The 13,280-nt window shown below is 40.4% G+C and overlaps 2 protein-coding genes across 3 annotated transcripts; both read right to left on the bottom strand.

Annotated features, from left to right (window-relative positions):
- Positions 1-2,325: 2,325 nt before the first annotated feature.
- On the bottom strand, positions 2,326-9,692 carry cpz (carboxypeptidase Z). 2 transcript variants are annotated; one of them, XM_084930426.1, is made up of 13 exons: positions 9,365-9,692; positions 8,867-8,899; positions 8,134-8,185; positions 7,652-7,974; positions 7,335-7,550; positions 6,554-6,789; positions 4,959-5,120; positions 4,439-4,597; positions 4,222-4,357; positions 3,961-4,100; positions 3,582-3,681; positions 3,260-3,405; positions 2,326-3,156 (listed from the first exon to the last, which is right to left on the bottom strand). In XM_084930426.1, exons 1-13 carry the CDS (start codon positions 9,456-9,458, stop codon positions 2,953-2,955), a joined length of 2,001 nt encoding a protein of 666 aa, XP_084786552.1. In that variant the 5' UTR covers positions 9,459-9,692; the 3' UTR covers positions 2,326-2,952. The 2 variants fall into 2 exon arrangements, with proteins under 2 accessions (XP_084786552.1, XP_084786553.1); XM_084930427.1 differs by having other exon boundaries at positions 6,593-6,789.
- Positions 9,693-10,200: 508 nt separating this feature from the next.
- On the bottom strand, positions 10,201-12,881 carry gpr78a (G protein-coupled receptor 78a). Its single transcript, XM_084930425.1, has 3 exons — positions 11,657-12,881; positions 11,357-11,470; positions 10,201-10,961 (listed from the first exon to the last, which is right to left on the bottom strand). Exons 1-3 carry the CDS (start codon positions 12,328-12,330, stop codon positions 10,718-10,720), a joined length of 1,032 nt encoding a protein of 343 aa, XP_084786551.1. The 5' UTR covers positions 12,331-12,881; the 3' UTR covers positions 10,201-10,717.
- Positions 12,882-13,280: the final 399 nt, after the last annotated feature.

The following is a 13,280-nucleotide window of genomic DNA, read 5'->3' as shown; positions in this document are numbered from 1 at the left end:
TGAGAAAAGACAAAAGATCCTTAACAGTCTCAGTGTCAAATGTGACAGCACTACCATCTGCCTATAGCCTAGATTGGGTTTTTTGGTAAATTTGGTAATGTTCCCTTGTTTCTACAACTGTTTGTTTAACACATTATTAAAAAATAGCCTGAACAATTTTGTCTGTTACCAACTGTATCGCACCAACCTTACCGCTAACCAGTTCTTTCAAACAGGTAAGTAAAGAAATGCGCTACAGGGCCTTTTTGTGTCCGGTGACTTGCAGGCTGAGTCTTGTGTGTGTAGCATGGTTACTTGTGTTTCAGCTTGGGTCACTACAGACATTAATCTTCATAAAGTTCAAACTTCGTCTGTATCAAAAACAATAATTAGAATCAAATTCATTTGAAATATCACTTAATTCTATGGGGTTTTTTCAACATGTGTAAAAAGATCATCCAGGACGCATTACTTTTCATTAAAAATTATTTTTAATTGCATATGAGCAGTGCAATAATATATTTTTAACAAAGTTATGTGTAGGTACAAAAGCCTACATTTAAATAAAAAGAGCTTCAATCCAAATTAGTACTGCTGGTAAACTTATATACACATTGCATTTTGGGGTTACAAACTATGATTTAGAATAGCACAGCAACCTGTCACTTTAAAACATTATAGTGCATTTACTTGTTGCGGCTCACAGTTATGCATTTCAACACACAGCACAGTCTTATGGAAGTGAGATATTTTTGGTCCCTCAATATGTCTATAAAGTTTACCCAAGGATCCCTATACTCCTCATCTCACCTCTTTATCTTTGGGCTATACATATTAGTATGTTCCATGGTATTCGTCACTCCAGCCCCGTCTGCGTGCATTTTTCTATGCAGTATGAATCCATTTGTCTCCACTGACGGAAAATAATTGCAAAGCAAACAAATCATCTCTGCCACATTGAGCAGGCCTCTACTCCTGGGGCATAGCAGCTAGATAGCTATAGGAATGAAAGACTGACTGACGCAGAGGGAAAGGAAGGCGAGGACGAGAGCAGGATAGAGGAAGCTCAGAGCAAAGTGGTTTGGTATTTGCATTATATATGCAGAGTGTTAAAAAGTGTTATGTTGGAGAAACTGATGCAGTCAGATTGAAAGTGACTACATGGTGCACTGGGAAAGCCAGAGAAAGAGAGAGGGCCAGAGACCTTAGTGGAAGACTGCCAGATGGAAACTCACTCCAGGAACATAAGGAGGAGGCATCTGGGAACACACCGCCTTGGAAAAAGAAAAAAAAAAAAGATAATTATAGCATGATGCAAAAATGGCCTTTTCAAAAAGAAAACCTACATCTAGTATAACCGTGTTCTTGCTTTAATATCAGCAGCACGGTTCAGTGAGGACTCAGAAGAAGAGTGTTTCTAAAATCTACACAGCCAAACTCAGGTTGCGTCACTGTATTAGTATCACTAGTACTTACTATTTCTACTTTATAGGCTATAGGCCCGAACAGAAGAGCAATGGAGGGGAAGTGCACGCTTAAACAACTCTTCCCACAAAACCCACAATACTTCAACCAAACTACCCAGGGGTGAAAAGCCATTAACCTGGAAAGGGGAGAATTAAATCTGTTTTAAATTAAATATGCCTTCAAATTGTTAGGAATTGCGCAACTTACCTCTGTGTGAACATAGCCTATATCACCTTAAAGTTTGCACCTGAAGGAAAGTCATGTGTCAAACTGAAAAATAGCATTGTTGCGCTGGGCTTTTCTCGCAGATAGAAGTCAATAACTTGCCAACTGTCAGTTCACATTCTCCTTTCAGAAACGCAAAGAGTAATAATGTACGGAGCAGCTGGAAGCATTAACTGTGGTAGTACATACATGACTACGGAGTTTGTTAGCAGAACAACTGTCGTTCAATGCTAAAAATCACAACAGAGCACCTGGAAAAGGCGCAAGGATACAGGACGCACTTGCACACCAGCGCTACATGTTCTTCCGCTGGATAGCTTAAAAACATAAGAATAAAAACAACTTCACTGTGACAGCTTATCCTCTCTTCTGGGTATTCCTGAGATTCGCATGGACCTTTAACTCAACGCAGAAAAATCAAAGTGTGGAAATTTAATTGAACTGTGAAATGTTTTTCTAACATTTAACAAATTACTAAACACTAGGATAAAGAAATTTATAAATTCTTTAATGAAGACTACAAATGGACTTTACGCTAATTAGAGAATTCATTGTTGAAGTCGACGAAAATACCATTATATGTTCTCTTGCGCCCTCTAGTGACATAATACGAAAACCACTCCCCGAAGTTGAAATATAATTGAAACAAATGAGTGCCAGAAATATTCACTGTTTATTTGTTATACTTGTGGAGGAAAAGCAAGGCTTTCTACAGTTTTGAGATGGCACAGTGTTGCTGCTAATCCAAGCTCTATGTCACATGCTGTTACTGATCCAGTGGGCTTACATTTTTTGTGTATTGTATAAAATATGGATAAATGTCACAAGAAATTTACTTGTACATGCCCATAAAAAAATAAACATAACAAATCCCAACTCATTTTTTAATGTACACAAATGTGTCCAGATGCAGTGTTGTAAAACTGTAAGCAAAATATCAAGTCTCATTTCTTCTATTGTGTTCTCTATTGTGATGAGGTTTTAGGGGATGATTGTGGCATCCATATTTCATTCATTTTTCAGTAAATGCTGCTTCAAAGCAATGCTGCCCCCAAATCTCACTCACAGCCCAAAATTAAATGTGTTGCCCCTTGGAAAAAATGATAATTCACATCCTTACAGGAAGTACTGCAATGTGTTCGGTTACTGCTGGTTAGTGTCACAGCTCCTGCTACATAAACGCCTCTGAGAACACCAGTGGGACTGGATGTAAATTGGTCCTTCACCAGTCTCCTTATGTGGTGGAGGTGGTAATCAGGATCTTTATTGTCCCAAATGTGTCTACACATTTCTCAGCAGCCAGGTTGGAGGTGAGATACCAGACTGGGAGAAGTAGTTCCACCACCATGGTTTTTCCTCCCTCTCTCTCCCACTATCATCCACATCTGGATCCCTGTATTGCTCAAACTGGTTGTAGGGGTCAAATCGATCCCATGTGTCTGATATGGGGAAGAGGTGGTCATCAATATCGGGCTCCACGGGAACCTGGATGCAGGACATGAGTGAAAATATTAGAGCAGAGGTGAGGAAGGAGGTAATATTTAAAAGAAGGTGGTACAGAGGGTACAGCGGGACTTTGAAGACAAACCTTCTGCAGGACAAAGTCAACACGTCCAGCCTTGCTCATGGTGTGAGGCAAATAAACTCTCTTGCTGACCTTGGAGTATCCTTTGGCTGTGGCTGTCACGATGTGAGTTCCAGGGTTAAGCAGCCTCCAATAGTCTCCATCTTCAGCTGGAAGAAAGGCAATAAGTAGACGCAGAACGGTGGGAGGGAAAGTGAAGAAAGTTAAAAGAAGAAAATCAGTAAAATGTGTATTGTCTAAGGTTAATTTACACATTTACAAGTGGATAAAAAGTAAGACTCCAACACTTCAAGTGGAAAATATATACTGACATAGTTATGTATACCTGTGGTGACATCTTTTCTAACACCCCTGATGGAGACTGTTGCATCTTTTATTCCATTACCATTACCATCCTTAACTATTCCCTTTATTCCTCTGTGGACCTGTTTAGAGAAAAGGAATACAAAGGCAAGATTTGTCAAGCGTTAGTTGGTTTAGTTTTTTTCCTGAACAGAGTAATTATCCATGCGTTCAACATTATAATTTAGCAATTCACTTACCAACGATGATTTATAGTATAGATTTATAGTATAGTATAGTATATATATATATATGACATATAGATTATGAACATGCTACTATATCTTGTTTAACTTTGAAATATTATTATTTGAACAGATATTTCTCTTTATTCACAGTTAAGAAAAAAAAGTGACACTTACAGATTCAAGAAAACTGAGGAGAGCTTCTTTATTCCTCTTCCATTCTGGGTAAAGCTCAGCCTCTGAGGGGAATTTGTCGCATCCAAGCTCCACGGTTATCTCAAGACAGTTAGTGTGTAAATAATTAAAGTCTGACATACCTGAAAAAAGTAGGAGAGGTGCACACATTGTGGGAAACTTGGGGAAAAAATATTTACGTAAAGAAGTTTGATTTCTGTCTTTTGCTGTCAGAATTAAGGAGTGGAGTTAAAAGTATCTCACCACCAGCAAAACTGTACCACAGTGCCCCATTGATAATCCCCCGAGTTCGATAAAAGGAGGCACCACACCTCTCTGTGTCATTGTTTGACATAGTGGCATGAGCATCGGCATATGTGCGAGCCAGCTGCTTGAAGACCTGAGCATTGGCAGATTATTGGCCAAGGTAGACATTGATTGTTATTAGAAATCTGCTATCTATAAAATTCCGCTCCCCTACCTGTTCATCTGGAGTGGGGGAGAACATCCGCTCCTCAAGAGGATGTCTAGAGTAGTCAAATGGATAGGAGATCACCAGATCCCCTCCGTGGAGGCTGGCAGACTGAACGAAAGGCAGAGACCTGACCCACTTCATCACTGCGTAAGTCTCTGGTGCCACCTACAGTAAAAAGAAAAGATTGAATCATTTTTGGAAGCCAATATGAAATAACTGCTGGAGATTATTTCTGGTAATTGTTAGTAAATTAGTACTACCTTCTTAAGTCTTGATGCATGCTCAATCATCCATGTACAGAAATCCCAAAAAGTTGCTTCTGGTCATCTGGATGTAGCATTTTCAGTGTGAGAAACTAAAACTGCTAGTTTCAGTCATTATGCAAATGTTCTGTTAATAAGTTTGGGGAAACCTGCAGTCCGCTGGGACTGAAGAAGTCACTTGGATGACTGACGAAACGTTTCTGCCACTGAAAAATCTCTACGTCCAAAGGAACAGAGTCAACTTTCTGGTACTGCCTTCTTACCTTCCCAAACCAGTATGCGTCGGGAATCGGGATGTGGTCAGTACGGTAGTGCCTGCTGCGTCGATTCCGGTACAAGACAGACGTAAGGTCCGGAAAGTTCCGGTTCAGGTCAATATTCTGGGCATTGGTTCGACCATTGGTCCAACCATTCAACAAGTGACCCTGAAACATTTAGATTCACACTAAAAGCATTAAAATGTGTAAGGCTGCTGAGACTGATGACAACATTAACTGTAACGATGTCATGTCCAGACATTAGTAGGTGCCGTGACTATATTAAGAGCAAGATATTATGATTATTAGTCAGGAATCCAAGAAGGAACATGTTAGACTATGACTGTTAATTCTATTGTTAACATGAAGACAAAATCATATATCCGTCAAGAGAAAGAGTAGCGAATAGAAGCAGAAACCATTAAGTCTTAAACATAAGATGAGATGAGATAAGCATTATTGTCATTGTAAGCACAACCATGCAATAAAATTGGAATGAGCACAACAATTTCTTTATCTCATCCAAATAATCAACAAAGATATTTTTGGGGATTATTTAAATTGTTACATGCTGTAAACATTTATGTATATGTGTCCATATACAGAACAAATATTTCAACATTCTGTTTTAACTCTCTCTCTCTTTTTTTAAATAAATACAAATGGAAAGTTACCACACTACATGCAGTACATAACATTTAAAATATGGTCATATTCATATAAAATGTGTGATACACTCTAAACTTTCATTTGTATTTAAATCATGCTCTCTGGATAAATCATTCAGAGCAGTAAATGTGTTTGTGGGTGCTGCTGTATTTAAATTACTGCACAGTACATGCAATGACAATGGCAGTTCTAACAGTGGACTTCATAATCTTTTTATCAATCCTGTATCAAACAGCTGATACACACATTAAAGCATGGAGACAGTCAGTGTATTCTTTTTATGCAGAGTGTGTCAGAGGCACAACATCAAGGCTGCATGCCTATGCAACATTTCAAATAAATGTTCCACCACCAGTGTTGTTATTCCGAGTATTCATTAAGAGATGCCAGCATAGAAGTCTCACCATGTTTGAGAATCCAGCATAATGCATGCCAGAATAAACAGAGCTCAGAGACTTCTACAACTGCTCAACAGGCTAGATAAGTGAAGAAAGGTACATGCAGATTTCCCACTGCCAGCTATGATATGTATGCACACTTAATTTCAGAAATTTTGAAACCCTGGCAAATTCAAATCAAAGTTTATGCATTTGTCTGAGAGTAGGTGGACTTGCCCTGGGCAACAAGACTATGTAGACAGACAAGCAGACAGGCTGACAGAGAAAGAGGTAGGAGGTGGAAGCCTGGAGTCATTTCGTAGAGCTTCTGTGCTTACACGGTTATGTATTAAATAGTTAAAAGTTTCCTCTTAGGTTTCAAATTTCACAGTCCACAATCCACATTGAAAAGCTCTGTGCATTAGCTATTCTTAGCAGATTGACCCACTCTTCCACCTTCACACCTGAAGCTGAGCAGACTAAATAGACCAAGATCAATCAATAAATTGAGATCGGATAATGACAGTTTGTCTTTTTTCTGTTAACAATATTTACTTCATGGTTGATGAGCTCCGGGTCATTGTTATCCTCTACCTCTGAGGCAGCTAGCTCATAGCCATCGGGGTTCATGGAGGCTAGAATATGGATGCGAGTGGTGTTGATGATGGTCTGAATTCTTTGGTTTCCCAGGATATATTCCGAACACAGGTACTGGGCCAAATAGATGAGCAGCTGGCGGCCCAGCACTTCGTTGCCATGCATGTTGCCCACCAACTTGATCTCTGGCTCTACTACAGTTCATGGACAGAAGTGCAAATCATTAAATCTGCATTCTCTTATTTATTTTTTTAAACTTTTGCCATTTTGAGCAGAACAAGCAATAAACACAAATCAAATTATGTATTTAGGTAGTTGTTCTGATGAATTTAATAAATGTGTGTGTATGTTTAAACAACCTAGGAGGGGAGGGGGTCAAAATAACCTTTCAGGTATGTTTGTGTCAATTATCTACTTTTAAAGAAAGCACCTGGCTTGTTAGCTGACACTATATTGAGAATATATATTTAGTGTAGAAAATCTAAAGCTAGAAACAATTTTAAGAGGGCTAATATAAAGCCAAACGAATAAAGATGAGTAAGGGATCTTGCATTTAAGACATCAAGCTAAATAATGGTAAAACCCTGCAGCGCTGATAGGAGGTGCTATTTGCTGATAAGATCACAAATAGCAATGCTGTATGTAAAATATCTGACCATTTGTTTTCCCCAAGTCTTAGAGAGGTAAAACTTTTTTTAAAAAATAACATCATACATTTGCATTAACCTTCCTTACTCACATAGCTCATGTTGTCCTGGGTTGTTGGTGAACTCAATCACCAGTAGATCCCTGCCCTCAGTGCTCCGTCCGATGCTGTAGACGTGGGAGATATGAGAGCACTTGGCTGCTGTTCTCTTCAAGATGCTGTACATCTGTGCATTGGAGGTGTAGGTGAACTGAATGATAGTACTGGGCTCCTGAGGAGAGAGACTGGACAGTGCTTGCGCCTGTCTGGCTGGAGGAGGGACACCAAGATTTAGGGGAAGCCAAGAAGAGTGCTTCAAAAGAGCGTCAGACTTACTCAGGCAGTATACAGAGCATTAACATGACCTTTACCTTTCAGTCCTGCCAGCGGATCAAAGCAGCCTTCTTGGTCACTGGCAAAGAAGCGGTCACAATCCAGGAAATAAGGCCAGGCCATCTCAATGGCCTCAAAGGCATGTGTGCAGTCCTTCCTCAGTGCCTCACATGTGCTCCGGCACGGTTTGACCATCTTGTCATCTCTGCAGGGTGAGGCCAGTACTGAGCAACCTACAAGACGAATCTCAGGGGAGCACTCCCCATTCAAAAGGCCATGGATGACACTTAGGAGGAGGTACTCTGCCCCTGACTCTGCCTCCAAACGAGTCCGATGACCAAGGATGTTAGGGAATATGGTTCTGGATATAATGTATACATGATTTTTAACAGCATGATTTACATCAACATGTAAAACAATAAAAAAAAAACAAAAAAAAAAAAAAACAGCACCTTATGAGACCGTTGTGTAGTTACAGTTTTTGTTGCCACAGATTTCTTGGCCAAGCCCTGTTACTTACCTAGAGTATTCCATATCATTACAATAGCCCAAGTTCAGCTCTGTGCATTTAGCTGTTGGAACAGAGTAGATGTAAAGAAAGATAAAGAGTCAAAAAGAGGACACACATGGTTTGACTAAATCATTATTTTTAAGTATTCTTTACATGTTTTTTTTTTTTTTTTCGCCAGTGCTCAAATATAAAGACTATACTGTAAATCACATATTTCCAAGTAGTTTGAAGATAATGCCTTATCTCTTTGGATACAGTTCATATGGATTACATGGTTTGAGTTTTTCACATTCCTTCAGAGCTCTGATGTTGTATGATTATGTGCCATTAGCCCTGACTTGTTATGACTTGTTCACTGTCTCTTGGATGAGAATCAATGAGATAAGTTTTTTTGGGGGGAAAGCACCATTTGCTATCAGCTTTTATAAGATTTTGTGGGAAAACTGCTAATTTGTCTGATATAGCACCTCATCACAGAATAGACAAGCACAAATCCTCCCATACAGACTGAGCATTGGTACTGCATTTTTTTTTCTTTATGTCAGAGATTACAGATCTATCTCATCTATCTGGAGCAGATGCATGCTGCATCTTGTAGGTACAGCTCTTCTGTTTTACCTGACTCAAAGGTCAGGTCATGGGCTCAAAATTCAACTAAGGCCATGCTCCACGGCTAGGTTTACCCAATCGTTATTCAATCCATGCAGTTAAAAATTTGTCCAGTAAAAAAAAATGCACATACGTTTTTCTTCATATGCACTGTTGCTGCATCTTCCTGTGAAAAAAATAAATAATACAAACTCAAAAATGTATAAACATCGCTCATTGAACGCTAGATGGAGACATCATAACAACAATCCAAAGAAGAAACTCCATTTAAAATCACAGTTTATTCAGAAACAAGCAGCAGCTGGCCATGAGTCTGTCACACACATTTATTCTTAAATCTCCTTTACACGTCTCTGCAGAGTCTAATTTGGCAATTATGTAATGAAACTGAGAAACATGCAGACTAAAAAAGCGCCTATTAGCTGTCTCGAAGCAGAGAATTAAAATGAATAGGTAGGCCTTAAAATTATTTGAATTAGTATCAGGGTAACTTAACATCGGAAGTCGAAAGCAGTCTATCAGCTAAACCGTGTGGACGTTAAGTTCTGTTTTAACTCCCACGGACTCTAAGCATGCATCACAGGTTTGGGTTTGCACGGTACGCGTATTTGTTTGGACCAGATGACCTTACCTAAATACTCGTCTCCTGGATGGCAATTCTGCTGCGGGACGCACAACGAAGTTTTCGCCCAGAAAAGAAACATTACCAAAAGTCCTAGCTGCATGTTGGAGTGCTTTGCGCTGCCAGAAAACTCGGTGTGTGATGTGGCAGTGTGTGTTTGAAGCTGCCACTTTTCGTTTTCTATGCTGGATGATAATTACCACCCACAGGACGGAAACCTCCTTCCTTTGTTTTATCGGTGCATCCCTGACCTGTAAAAACTGAGGGGAACCAGGAGCGCGGCTGTGCCGATCATATTTCACTGCACAGAGTGCTGTGCGCGTATGTATGTGTATGTGGGGTGTGGGCACGAGGAAGAAACGTGGCTTGTGGGGGTGGGAGTAAGAAAAGTTTGTGTCTCTGCCTATTATTTGACATAATAGCGCTGCAGAGGCTGTTCACACACCAGTGTATGGATAGATTTGCACCATTAGGGTGTCTGAGAATCTTCATCGACCTTCGTATTTTGTAAGAATAATAAGCCATTACCAAGCTGTAACAGGGATTTAAAGTGCTTAGCAGCAGTTTCCATGGGCTTAAGAGGAAGCAGCAAAAGATTCAAAAATAAGTATGATAGCTTCACAAGATTCTAGATCACAGGTTTCTAATTTTTTCTTTTAACCGTTCAATATTGGATACTTCTTCATTTTTATGCATGAACAGAGACACGTGGAAATATAAGTTTAAAATATGTTCAGTTCATATTAGTTAATAAAAGATAACGATCATAATATTTGACTCACTAGTCTAGACTGATGCAGTATTGCAGTATACACTCACTTTAAGTACTCAAATAGAAGACTCGATTTTCATCTGTGGCAGTGGAGTTTATTTTTGAAAGTGCTCTGATATAACAATTTCACACATCTTCTTTGTATCTATTTTTGCACTCTATTTCAGTCATTAACACAAACAAAATGTAAGCATAAAACAATAATAAATGAGCAAATGGACAAATCCAGTGTTATCACACTTTATAGATACATTTCCACAGTACTAAACATGTTGCAGTTTTCATGTGGTTGTACATCTCCAGGCAAACTAATGAGCCCTATGGAAACAGCAATCTGTAGAGGCTGAAAAGGCTTCAGCACACATCGGAGGTGAGAGGTGCCGTTCAGTATGAATTGTTATGTGTCCTTCACAGTTCTCCCAGTGGAAAATAATGTTCCTTTAACAGTCACATGACACAGTTCTTTGTTAAAAAGTCCTTGAGCAAGGCATTGACTTCTTTCAATCTGCTGACCCTTTTGACTTTAAAGACTGTGACCTTTTACAAAAAAGATCAAAGCATTAAATCATTTAAAAATGACCACATCAAGCTCAAGTAATCCTGGCAAGACAGCTGTCATCTGTGGTGTCAAATGTGCTGCTTGCACTGGTCACAGACAGTAAGTAGTGATCTTTTCCTACAACTCGGCTGATAATACTAACCAGGACCTTCCTGTACTGCTGCCGCAGAAGACAATAGACAAATGGGTCACTGGAAGCCTTGGCGTAGAACAAGCATTTGGTGGCAATGCCCCAGTAACGAGGGATGTGCACAGAGGGCAACAACTCCACCAACCTGTGGGAGTAAGACAGAAAAAGTAAATTCCACTTCCCCGGATGTGTATTTATAGCATGGAAAGTTATGGAAACAACAAAAGGCATCTGTTGCCTTCATGGGGGTTCTTCCCCTGTTATATTGGTTTAGAGGCAAGTTGTTTTATTTTTTTACTGTTCAAATAAAGGGTCTAATGAAATCCACTGCAACATTCATACAACGAATGAAACCTTATTAGGGCTAATTATGATGCTGTGTTACAGAAGTAATGACTCAACTTTATGGAAGATGTATACATTCTAGATATATTCGCGACTTAATATTATAAAATATAGAAGACATTCACATTTTAAAACAAAGTTCAGTCAACTTTGGTGCCATGCTGCCATTCCACTTAACTACACTGGAAGGGTTACCTGGTGATAACATATGGTGAAAAGCAGAGGATGAAGGAGCCAATGAAGACGCAGATCTTTTTAGTGGCGCGCTGCTTTCTCTTCTTCCGTTGCGCTAGGCACCTCTCCTTCACACTGATAAAAAAAAAAAACACATTAATTTCTGACATTAATAATTAATAAACTGATTAACATGTTACCTAATATTACGCAACCGTTTTTTCAGTATGGCGTAACTAGTCGAGATTTCTTTTATCCAATTAAGCTGTTTTGAAAACAGAGGCATGTCAAACTTTTTTTTTTTTTAAGAAAACACTCTACCTGGGGTGGATATCAACCAACAGAAGCAAAGTCTGCACTGTAATTACATCTATCCTCTTGCAGTGTGACTTAGCCACTCTCAAAACTTTCAGGTAAGCGAAGCACAAGACGAGGAGGCAGAGCGCAAAGCTGCTACCGTGGAACAGCGCTGTGAAGGTGGCGTAGATTCCCAGCTGAGACACCTGCTCCGAGTCCAGGTGAACTGTGCATGAGGCGTAAGTGTAGCTGTAGCCTCCCCAGTCCATCATCAGCTGAGTGAGAGAAAAGATGAGAGAGTGAAGCCAGGAGTAGGCCACGATCAGAAAAGCGTCCCTGTAGCGCATCTTGCTGGAGTATCTCAGAGGAAATACTACCGCTATCCACCTGTCCATGCTCAGCGCCGCCATGCTCAGCATGGCATTACTGGTGATAAAAGTCTCGGCAAAGCTGACGACGTGGCAGAACAAGTCCCCCAAGGGGTTTGCGCCACTGACCACCCCCAGAAAAGTGGCAGGCATATTGATAATACTGAGGAGGATGTTAGATAAAGACAGATTTATCATAAAGATTCCTGGTACATGGGCTCTTAAATCGCTGCTCTGAACGAAACATAGCAGTACCGACAAGTTGGTCAGCAGAGAGACAACAGCTATTATCACAATGGACACTTCCAGAAGGAACTCCGGTATGCTCATATCTCGTGGTTCGTGTTAGCAGCAGCTGTGGGGAGGATGTTATGGAGAGTCCGCCATGCTCTCTCCTTTTGCCCCCCACCAGCTATGACGGATAGTCATTGCCACGTGCCAGACGCGCACTTGTGAGCCAAGCAGAGAGAAAGCGCTGTCCGGTGCTGAAATGCCTCAACAAACCTTCCCGTCAGCGTTGAGATAAATAACTTAAAAGTTGCTTAAGATTTCTAGGATCTCAAATACTACTGATCGCGCCGATTTCTCCACTAATGACAGTAGTTTAGTCCAAATTGAAGAGCTGAGCAAAGGATAACACGAGATTGCCGGGTGGTCTCAGCGCTTACTCTCGATCATGCGCACTACCCGGCACCTCCTCTCTCACTGGCAATGCCGTGAGCCCTGCACGTGCGGTCGGTGACTGGCTCATGTGACGCTTGAACAATATCCATGCGAGCAAGAGTTAATGTGAGAGATGGGGATGTTGTGTTTGCATCCAGCTTTAAGTTTTTATCCCAAAAGACAAGCTCAGCTGTGCTGTCTGTAACTATGGAAGGAGAGCAGAGCTTTTCGTGTGTGTGTGTGTGTGTGTGTGTGTGTGTGTGTGTGTGTGTGTGTGTGTGTGTGTGTGTGTGAAAAGCTTGACTCATCCTAACCACAGCTGCTTCATGCCTTACTCTAACCTTTTATTCTAGATATGAAACACATACTCACCTTATAATCGAATGACCTGCCTCAGCAAACAGCCCTTTGTCACCATGATGTAACTGTGAAAGCAGATTTGGGTCCCCATAACATGAGTAATATCGGGACCACACACACACACACACACACACACACATACACACACACACATCTCCATAGCAACAGAAGATCTCTGGTGTCTTCATCACTCTTTGAACTTCATCTTACTTAGCACTGATTTGTTTTGATTTGCCCTCAAATACCTTCAAGAAGTC

This window comes from Perissodus microlepis, chromosome 6 (assembly GCF_051167445.1).
Source record: "Perissodus microlepis isolate ML-2025 ecotype Zambia chromosome 6, ASM5116744v1, whole genome shotgun sequence".
Lineage (NCBI taxonomy): Eukaryota > Metazoa > Chordata > Actinopteri > Cichliformes > Cichlidae > Perissodus > Perissodus microlepis.
Note: the sequence above shows the minus strand (reverse complement) of the source record. Positions and strands in the feature narration are given on the sequence as shown.